Genomic DNA, 10,954 nt, shown 5'->3' on the forward strand with positions numbered 1-10,954 from the left:
ACATGGTTATCTTCATCAGCAAGTCAAAGGCTCAGAACAATCTACTATATTGCAGCAGCCCATTAACCTTGGCCAATAAACAATTGGCTCATTTCCCTGTCAGAGAACATGATCCAGCCCATTTTCAGATCCGCTCTCTCAAACACTGTTTGACCCAAGTCTACAGAGAAAAAATGGGAAGAGTCGGAAGTCTGGACAAGTCTGACAACTTCTGGGGGCTAGAGTCTCTCACAGCCTCTGGCAGTCCGGACGGGGCCTGATAGATGAAGTTATATGTGAGCCACACACACTTGTAAAAACAAGTATTTATTGGCTCAGGCAGCTCTCTGTGGGCACTTGAACAGGTGACTGAAAGGATGTTTGGTTTTTACTCAACCAGTAGACATTCTCAGTGAATAGGGTAGTGACCCTTTGTGAACTACAATGTGTCTGCATTTTTAGGTCTGTGGTAGAATCATGGGAACAGTTAAACCACCATTTTATTCATTTGGATATCAATGTAAATATTTCCTAAGTAGACTTTCCTACTTTTCTCTCAAAATGTGCTTGCCTTGGAAATTGTTGCTCACTTGACTGCTTTTTATCCAAGCAGCTTGTCATAACCACTGTCAACTTACGATAAACACTTTTGGTGATGCTGGACATTTCAAAGGCATTTTGAGTGACTCATTGTTCCTGTCTTTCAAAACAGTGCTGTAGTGTGTCTTTCACCAGAATTGGTTAATCTAACCGTACTTTACTAATCCATATCTGTAAAGGCTGATGCACAATTCTGACTTGGTGTTTGGAATCAAAACACAAGCCATTCTTGGACAGCATGGAGTGCATGTACCTACATAACTGGGGTAGCTATAGGCTTTAGTGATGATTGACAAGGTCTCCAGCTCGTTTATCATGGCCTCTCATATCACCTTATTCAGTAGCTGAGATAGAAAGCCTTCACAGATAAAAGGCTCTACTCCATAGAATTCCTATTCATATTACTGTCATCTCTACAGCTAATAACTGCTTCCCAGCTGGATTACACTGTGCCTGTAATACTGGATACGACTGAGACTTTGTAGTTAGCCTGTTTGTACCATTGAAACAACTGATGAAAGGTCTTCTGAACGACAGTATTGTCACATCTAGATGGATTTAGTTGTGAATATTGGGCTGTAATGTTCTATATACTTTCTAGAAGTTTGACTGAATAAATAATCTATTTCCATTGTTCCAGCTGTGCGAGTGATTTATTCACCTGGGCAACCTTCCTGTCACAGGATCTGTCTGAAGGGTGAAAAGTTAAACAGGCACTCCACGGGACCTCCCTCTGGGTCCTGACAGAAAAGGGCAACGTAGGCTTTCCTCAGAGGGTTGGAATGCTGCCGCTCTCTGAACAACCAAGTCCTGTCTGAGACGTCAGACTTCCGACTGGGTGTCTTGTGCTGACCTCTGTCCTGGCCAATACTGGGACACACACACCACATGTATCTGCTGTCAGCCCCTGATTGAGATCTCAAAATATGTTTATTACTCACACACTCAAATCCATACACACACACACGTTATATTATGTCTCAAAGTAGGTTCTAAATCGCTTTACACCTGTTGGCAACGAGGAATGTACACCCCCTCCTCCTCTCAACACACACACAGATACACACACACAAACACACACACAGATACACACACCTCTACCACCCTGGAGACGGTGAGTCTAAAAAGGTATAGATGGCGTGCGGACTCCTAACAGAAACTGGCACAGTACTGTACAGTATGCATGTGGAGAGGGCTGCATACCGGTGTCGACTGGTTTTGAGTGTCTTCCGTGAGAGCAAAGTGTTGTTAGGCAAACTAATGCTAGCTCATCTCATCCGGACTTTTGTGTTTATGAGGGGCGGTGTGTGTCAGTGAGTGAGCGTGTGGATGTGTGTGTGTGTGCGTGTGTGTTAACAAGCTTGGCCCACTTACAGAGAGAGAGAGAGAGTGGCGATCTGCATGTGCTGGCAGGTACTCTGCTGTGTTTAAAAGCTGCTAATACCCTGAAGCAGCTGCTCGTGTACAGATGTATCTCCATAGCTATTTCCTGCTCTGAGGAGTGGTTCGCACCAGAGCCTTGACACCAGATACATTAGCAGCTAGCTAAACAGTTCCCTGAAAATGCATAGGGTAGGCTGTCTTGGTTAAAGAAGGATAGAGCTCTGGGATCAAGTCAGAAGGCATTCTCTTACACCCACATATCATTGTCCACTATAGAAGAAGTACTATAGACTGTGCATTACAAAAAGAGTGCCAAGGAGCCGCACCATGAAAAGTTCAGGTCCTAAATGGTCTCCTCTTCTGGTCTGCTCCTTATAGAGAATAAACACACCAGCTACCCTGGACCCAGTTCAAACATATTGGCTACCCTTCTCAATACATCTCCCTGCGTTCCCGAGAGCCAGCGGGCCCTAAAAGGATGAGTCTGTCCAGCTGTGGGTTAGTCAGGGTGCCAAGGCGCCAGCCTTAAGGTTGCTGCATCACTGCCTTCCCTTGAAGGTGAGGGAAGAGAGAGCCTCATAAAAAAAGCTTTTTGTTAAACCAACTCCTTCCAACACTCTTAACAAACTAGGACATATTTCTACTAAAAACAGTTTTTCATAGAAATAGAGCCCTATTACCAGACGTTAGCCAATAATTTCAATCAGTGACATGGTCAATAAGGAGCTACCTGTACTGTACAGAGAACAAAACTGAGAAAGGAGTGTCTGTGTGTGTAGGTACACGCGTGTTTGTTTACTTGATGTGTGTTTCCCTTAAAGCCATCTACGTGTGAACCGTATTCAGCCAGGAACACGCACACCCACCCCAGCTGGATCTCAGTCAGAGGGCACTGAACCACACCTGGCTCAGATGAACCCACTAGGAATCCCAAACGTTGGCCGGACAAACAGAGGCGATTGTCAAGATAATTAAAGCCCTTGTGTCCAGTTCCTGTAGCTCGACCCCCAATTATAGACAGAGCCTCAAGCTAACAGGCCTGAGAAAGTTCAGCTATTATTCATTAAGCCAATAGAAAGTCCTGGAAAGCTATTTATGGCTGCCTTGTTTCTGCACGTGAAAAACACTCAAATAGAGTTTTACACAATGTACTATTCCAAGCTACCTCCAGTATCATCAAATAGTAGTTATAGATTGTAGCTCCCAAGCACTGTTGGAGCCCTCAGTCAACACTAACCTTTCACCTGTTTCACTCTCTGCCTCACCTTTATAGTTAATTATTACACCTACTCAAGAGAAGGCTAACGTGAAGATTAATGGGCAAGGGTTCGCGTTGGTTAAAACCACAGAGGAATTTGCCAAAAGGCCATGACACCAGATAGCCCTCCCCTGCCCATGGCCGTGATGATGATATTGCTCTGGCTGGTTCTCAATCTGGCGTAATTATAGCCCAAACTTTCCTTACAGTGTGGGTAGCATTTCAAAACCCCAGAATGTGTTCAGCATTTACAGCTGATGCTAAAATAGCAAAGCATCCCTACACCTGTTATATTGTGTTACTTTGCTTTACAGTATACAGTATACAGATATATTTAAATATGTAACTGGGATGCTCTTTAAATCTATAGCAGAAGACTGAGATGAGGTGTACCACAGAGCAAAACTACACAAACTATTCATACTGAACTGTGTGAAACAATCACATTGTTAATCTTCATACCGTGCATATCCATCGAACTACCTATATTAGAAATAAGGTCAAAAATTAAAAACTGAACACGTCCATTATGTTTGTACTCAAAAACCACAGGATTGTCACTCTAGAAATGCAACCTGTGGATAGTTTTGAAATCCAAGAGGTGAGGTTCATATGACATCTGACCAAAAGTGAATTTCTCGAGAATATAAATACACGCGGAGACCTACTGAAATCCAAAGCGCTGTAAGCAGAGAATCCCAAGAGAAGGAGGAAGTGTAAGGAATGGATTTGGATAAAAAGCAGAAGACCTTATTGGCCAGTGATGATAAGTCAGGACAAAAAATAGACATTTGAAAATAGAGACACTTTATATTTCCCTTACGTTGAAGGGAGGGTAGAATTAAACAAGTCGTAATAACAGTAGTGTGTTCATTTAGCAGACACTTTTATCCAAAGCAACATACCGAGGGGGAAATGCCACTGTACCACTGAGCTATACCCATCCCAATGAAATAATAATGGCAAACATGTTTCTGTCCCACTAACCTACAAAGCAATCAAATTAGGCAACAACTGCTCCACCAATATAAACAAATATATGATAGACAAGATTTACACAAGATAAAACACTATTACCTTGAATTAATTTCTATAAAACCAGGGATATACTGAATTGTTTGCTGTGAATAGCTGTTAAAGGATAGAGGCTGGCAAATACTTTTTCATGGTGTCACTTCAAACACAAGGACAGATGGGGGCACTTTCAACAATGACATTGAAAATACCTTTTGTCCAGGGACAATAAAGTTCATAGCTTTGTCCAATAGGTGACCCTTTCACTCTTAACACACCCATGTCCCCTGTCTGGCCTAGGTACCCTTTGACCTCTTCTAGCCTTCCTTCAGCCTGCCACCCCTCTGCAGTGGAGGGAAAACAGACAAGGAGCTCTGCTGTCAGTTATGGCCAACTGCCCTAAGTCCTTGTGATGCAAACACTCTGAGTCTGACAGATAGCAGGAAGATTCAATCTAAAATACTCCTTAAAAGAGAAGACTTGAAGTCTGTGGAAATGCCTGCAGGCAACTGAATCCTGAGTAATGTGACACTTAAGTCTGCGAGCACAAAGTTCAGAAGATTAGAGGGAGGTTCTTACCGTTATCCTCCACAGTGAAGTAGAAGATATCACTTGTGGCGTTGCTCCCATCCAGGAGCACATAGCAGATCTTCATTTCGTCAATATCAGCTGATGACATGAAAGGGTGGAAAGAATGATGAGAGAGTTAGAGCATCTCTGAGTTCTTTAAAGCATCAGAGAGGATAAGCACACTTTTCTTTGAGACTTAGTTACAACCCTCTGGCTTGACAATTAATCATATACCAAAACAAAAGATAAGACCTTTCAATTTACGTAAATAACTACAAAAATTGTGTTTTATGATTCAAACAAATACACTTTACTGTATGTCATCACTGTGTGTGTTTCTTTTACAGTGGCATCGGAGATTACCTTGTGAGAAGACTTTGATGCTGTCATTTCCGAGGGCGCTGTTCATGATGAAGCCATGCAGCGGTGCCTCTGACACTGTGTACTTCAGCACCTTGTTGGCGCTGTCTCTGTCCTCAGCCTTCAGGGCCTTGCTAGTGATCAGGAAACCCAAGTGGCCTGTGTGCAGGACCCTGAGCGAAGCAGCTGCTTTGTTAACAAGGATCTGCGGGACTCCGTTGTCCACCGTGTTGATGTGAATGGTCATCATCTGGGGTTTGCGTGTCTCGTAAACTGTGTCGGGGAAGACGTAGAAGTCGGAGTGTGTTCCGTCTGTGACAGTGAAGGAGAAGCTGTCCTCATTGGTTTCGGTGCTGTCGTGCTTGTACGTGATGAGATTTTCATTCAGGTCCTGCTTGGTGAAAGAAGTGATTGGCTGCGTGTTGTTGTAGAGCAGTTGGCCATGCACCGGCACCTGAGTGATCACAAAGCGCAGCAGGTTGTCTGGGGTGTCGCGATCCTCCACGGTCAACTCAAACGGAGTGATGAGCTTGATCTCTCCCTCCGCCACTATCAGCTGGCTGATGGTGAGGACGGGTTTCTTGTTGTCCACATCCGTGATGGACACTCTGAAGGTGCGGAACACAGGGTTGTAGCCGTCCGTCACCTCAAACTCAAAGCTGTCCATCTTCATCTCATCATCTGAGGTGTGGATGTAATAAACCTTGTTGCCGGCGAGCTGCAGCTGGGTGAAAGTGGAAATTGGAACGCCTGGAAAGTCTGTGCATTCCAGATGACCTCGGCTAGGGGCGCGAGTGATGCTAAAGCTTAGGAACTCATCAGGACTGTTGATATCAGTGGTGCTTAGCAGGTCAGTGGTCAGGGTCACTTTGCCTCCTTCTTTCAGGGTGACACCTTTGTTGATGACATCTGGGAAGACCATGTCCATACTTCCAATGTTTATATAAAAGTAACGGTCAATAAGAGCGTTGATCCCATCGGTGACATCGAATTTCAGCAAGTCACGGACTCCTTCCTGGCCGGTGTGGACGTACTGGATGAGCTGTTTGTCGATGTCATCTTGAGTGAAGTTCATTTCAATGGTGATGTTGCCCAGAACATCCCCATGCTTGGTGATGCGTTGAAGGTATCCTTGGCTAGGGCCATAGCGCACAACATACGTCAGCTCTTTATCCTCAGAATCCAGATCGGTGGCTTTTAAAACGTGGTTATTGATTATTTTGGTTTCTCCAATCTCCACCTCTAATCCGTCGTTTATAGCCATTCTGGGTGTCTCATCGTCAACGGGAATGACCATGATGAGAACCTTTTTCTCTACGGTGTGTTTCCCATCGGAGAGCCTTACCACAAAACTGTCCTCTTTGGTCTCTGAGTCATCGTGTTCATAGACGATGTTGGACGCCTCCTTGATCTGGTCCAGGGAAAACTTGGTCACAGGGATGGTGCCCGTACCAAGCTGCTGGACAACACTGCCATGCTTGGGGTTTGTGATGATCTCAAAGTCCAGGTCGTCAAGCGGAATGTCAGCATCGGCTGCGTTCAGGATGGGTGTGTCGATGACCAGACTCATGCCCTCCATGACCACAAACTCGCGGACAAAAATCTCTGGTTTCTCGTCATTGGTTGGGATGATGACGATGGGGAAGAAGTGGCGATCGGAGAAATTGATGCCATCCGAACAGCGGAAGGTAAATCGGTCCTCCACAGGCTCCACCCCCTTGTGGATGCTCTGGACATAGTAGATGTGTCCGAGACCGATATCTTTGATGCTGAAGGCGGTGATGGCGGTCCCCGACCTGGACTTCTCTGACCCCGGGGCTGGGGAGATGTTCTCCACGTAGCCCGACGTCGACTGAACGATGATGGTGCAGAGGATGTCATTGTTATCCGTGTCGATGTCCTCTGCCTGAATGTGCTGTGGCGTGATGACGTTCTTCTCTCCTTCCAAGACCACAAACTGCCCCCCCACGCTGACTATGGGTGGGATGCTGTCCATTGGGAGGATGGTAACTTGAACCCGGACACCTTGGACCTTGTTGCCCCCAACGACCCACTCATCCGACATATCGGAGATGGTGAGGTTGAAGGAGTCGTGCTCTTTGATGGGACCGACTTCCCCGCTCGTGTGTGCGTACACAACCACTCCGTTGATGATGTCCTGTTGCGTGAACCTCTCTGAGGGGGCTCCGTTGACCAGGATCTCGCCGAGTTTGGGGGGCTCCTCTACGATGAAGGTGAGCATGAGGTCGTCCGTGTCCTCATCCCGTCCCTGGATGACGTTGCTGGTGATCTCGGTCGCCCCGTTCTCCAGCACGTCGATGTGGGCTCCGAGCAGGCCCGCTGGGAGCATGATGGTGGGGGTCTCGTCATCCACGGGGCTGATGGAGATCTTGATGATGATGGGCACCTCGTGGAAACCATCGCTGCAGTCCACCTTGATGATGTCACTGAGGGATTCTTCTCCATTGTGGATGTAGGCCAGACGGCCATTTTCCACGTCCTCCAGATTGAATGTCTCACTGTTGGACATGTCTATCCCTAAATACTGCAGCTGCCCATAGCGGGGAATCAGAGTCACGGTGAACAGGATCTTTTCATCGTCTGTATCCTTGTCCGTGGCAAACAGCTCTTTCCTAGTGATGATGTATGTGCTTCTCTCCAAGACAGTAAAACCTGTGTTGGTTATAAGAGGGGGTTTGTTGTCCACTGGCTGTAAGAAAATAGTGAATAGTCCATCTACTGAATTACCCGCAGTGTCCTCCACAATGAATGTAAACTGAGCAACTTTTGGAGTGATGCCCAGTTCTTGATCTGGGGGTTTGTAAGCCACTTTATGGTGGTTGACCTGAGCTTGTGTGAACTCGGTGACGACAGTGCCAGGGTTGTCAGTCAGAACAATGTCTCCCAGGAGGGTTGGGTTGTTGTCATCCGTGTCAGTGGGAGACTTGATGATTGTGTACCTCAGATCCCTGTCATCTGAATCCAGATCGGTGTAACGCAAAAACTTCTTGCTGAAATATGTCAGTTCATACTCCTTCACTGTCATGTGAAGTGTGGTGCCTGTATAGAGCTCTGGGGGAATGTCATCCACGGGTTGGATCTTGATGGTGAACGAGTGCTCCCCCGACTGGTTAGGGGGGTCGTTGTCATCTTGTACACGGAAGATTAACTGGTCGATCACAACGGTGGTACTGTGGGGTCCGATGTGGCGATAAAAGAGCTTACCGTCCATGATGTCCTGCTGAAACCACTCTACCACCACCCGTTCAAACATCTCATCTGTCTCACTGAACTTCCAGGCTGAGGGGTCAGAGGGCGGCTCCACTTGTCTGAGAAGCATCTCCCCCTCCGTGGAATACGGGACCTCTAAAATAAACTTAATGGTGGAGTCCTCTGAATCAATGTCTATGGCACTTAGAATAAAGGGGGAGAGCTGCATGATTTCGTTCTTGAAAAGCACCAGGCCAGTGTTAGCGTTGACGATAGGGGGTTCGTCATCTGTAGGGGCGATGGTGATGGGGAACAGAAACTCCACCTCATTGTTACCGTCAGTCATTCTGAAAATGATGTTGTCGCTGTAGGTGTCACTGCCGTCGTGTTGGTATACCACGATGCCGGCATCTAAATCAGCAGGCGTGAAGAATTTCCTGCGAGAGCCCAGCACCGTCAGCTCGCCGTGTTTCAATCCGTCGACGACTGTTATTTTAACATCGTCCAGGTTATCCTCGTCACTGATCTCTAGATTTTGAGAGCTGGACAGAGCCCGGGATTGGCCCTCAAACAAAAGCTGTCCTGTGTTCTTGGTTGCTACGGGTGCCAAGGTATTCATTGGCTTCACCACAATCATAAAAGCAAAAGTGTCAGACACTGCACCCTCCGTATCTACAATTTCAAACTCCAGCTGGAAAATCCTCTCTTCGTTTGAGTCCTCTGAGGGAGGCTTATAGGCTATTTTCAGATCTTTAATGTCTCTCTGATAAAAAGAAGTGATAGGCAGATTCTGATCGTCTGTGCTGATTAGGTAGCCCTGCTGATAGCCTAAAGGGGAAGTTATGTTAAAGATTAAATTATCTGGATCTGATTCAACATCCTCGGCAGCCAGCATATCAGTTGTAATAGCTGTCATCACAAACTGATCAATCTCCATCATCATCATAGCTACAAAGCTAGGCTTGGGAGAAGTGTTTTCTGTCCCCTCTTTGATTCTAATCATAATCTGGAAATGCTCCTGCAATATAATGTTGCCCTCATTGTCCTGTAGCTCTGCCATCATAGGAATAAAGTCTCTGTTAGGTGAGTTGGTGGTGGCTGTGTGCTTGTAGCGAATGCCTTGCTTAAGAAACTCATCACAGTCTACCATCTGGCCATTGATGGAATGACTCAAAAGGGTGCCATACCTGGGGAGACCTCCTGCGCCAACCAGGGTTGTGACCTTACACTTAGTGACCCCGTCCTCAAAGGAGAACTCAAGGCCCTTTTTGTCAATAGGGTTGCTGGTGCTGTGAAGCTTGTCCACTACGAGAGGTATGTTGCGGGTGAGGATCTCCAGCTGCTGGAAGACCACCTCCACCTCCAGCATGAAGGGGATGACCACTGTGTCCGTGTGGGAGTCGTAGCGCAACTGAAGCTTCACCCGGTCCTTGCTCGGACTCCGAGAACCAAAGTGAGTGTATTTTACCTCCTCAGGCCCGAACGAACAGGGAAACTTCTTAGGACTTAGCATTCCCGGTTTCTGGGCCAGTGGGTCATTGTCCAGAACAGTGATGTGGCAGCGGTCCCCGGGCTGCACATCAGTGACCAGGTCATTAACAGGGTCCAAATACACAGACCTCCCAAAGGGAACCCTGATTCCGTTGTTGGCTACGATGATGTCATCGGCGTTAGGTCCAGTTTGGTGTTTATAGAGAAAAGCAGCGTCAAAAGGCTCTGCATCCACTGAGGCAAAGCAAAAGCCCACAGTAAAAAACACTGAGAGGCATTTCAAGAGTGCCTGAGCTCTACAAAGTCTTGTCCTTTGCAGACAACCAGCCATATCCAGTGCTAGTTGCCCAGCAACTATGTTGCAAAATAGCAGGAATAAATATTTCAAGTAGTCTCCCCACAGAAGAAAAAACGAAAATTGAGAGAAAGAATGAGAAGAACTCTTCTGTGATTCTTTCCTCTCCCTTTGTGTTCACACACACTCACCCAGGACAAGTGTAGACAGTCCTGTGGGGCTGTGCAGGTAATACTGAAACAGTAGACAGTAAGACCTAGACCCTCCCACTGGCCACTCAGACAGCATGCCTCCTGCCCCCACAGCTAATTTAAGAAAGCACATTGGACGGCCTCTTAAACTATGCCTGCCTATCCCCTCCCAGCTTCCCTATTATGTGCCCTGTCATAAACTACCTAACCCACTCTCCCCTTTCTCTTAGTAATCTTTGTGTGCAACAACAGAAAAGAAAGCTGTGCCCCTTGATTTAAAAATCTTGAAACAAATTCAAATACTTCCGATAAAGAACTGCTCACGTGTGTTTGTGTCAGAAAAGTGTACATGTTTTAGGATAAAGTTACTGTTACAGGAATTTCATTTGATTCGGTTTTGTTGACTTTACCTTCAAGGACATTGCAGAGCACTGCTAACATTACTCACATGATTTGTAAACGTTTTTGACATGAACATTCAATTAGTATAGCCTTTCGTTTGTGGATTTGCTGTTTTAGTATAAGGCATTGTATATAGACATTGACGGTTGTACAGCATAGATTTGGTTGATTTTATTAATTAAAATAAAGATATTTTTAACA

The 10,954-nt window shown here is 46.1% G+C and overlaps 1 protein-coding gene across 1 annotated transcript in view; it reads right to left on the bottom strand.

The window, feature by feature from the left end:
* Positions 1-10,413, bottom strand: part of frem3 (Fras1 related extracellular matrix 3) — a 33,858-nt gene extending 23,445 nt beyond the window's left edge. The window contains exons 1-2 of the mRNA XM_047044688.1: positions 5,168-10,413; positions 4,814-4,903 (exon numbers count right to left, since the gene is read on the bottom strand). Coding sequence (XP_046900644.1) covers positions 4,814-4,903; positions 5,168-10,196 — 5,119 coding nt within the window. The 5' untranslated portion in view covers positions 10,197-10,413. The remainder of the gene's footprint in view (positions 1-4,813; positions 4,904-5,167) is intronic.
* Positions 10,414-10,954: the final 541 nt, after the last annotated feature.

This window comes from Hypomesus transpacificus, chromosome 22 (genome assembly GCF_021917145.1).
Source record: "Hypomesus transpacificus isolate Combined female chromosome 22, fHypTra1, whole genome shotgun sequence".
NCBI lineage: Eukaryota > Metazoa > Chordata > Actinopteri > Osmeriformes > Osmeridae > Hypomesus > Hypomesus transpacificus.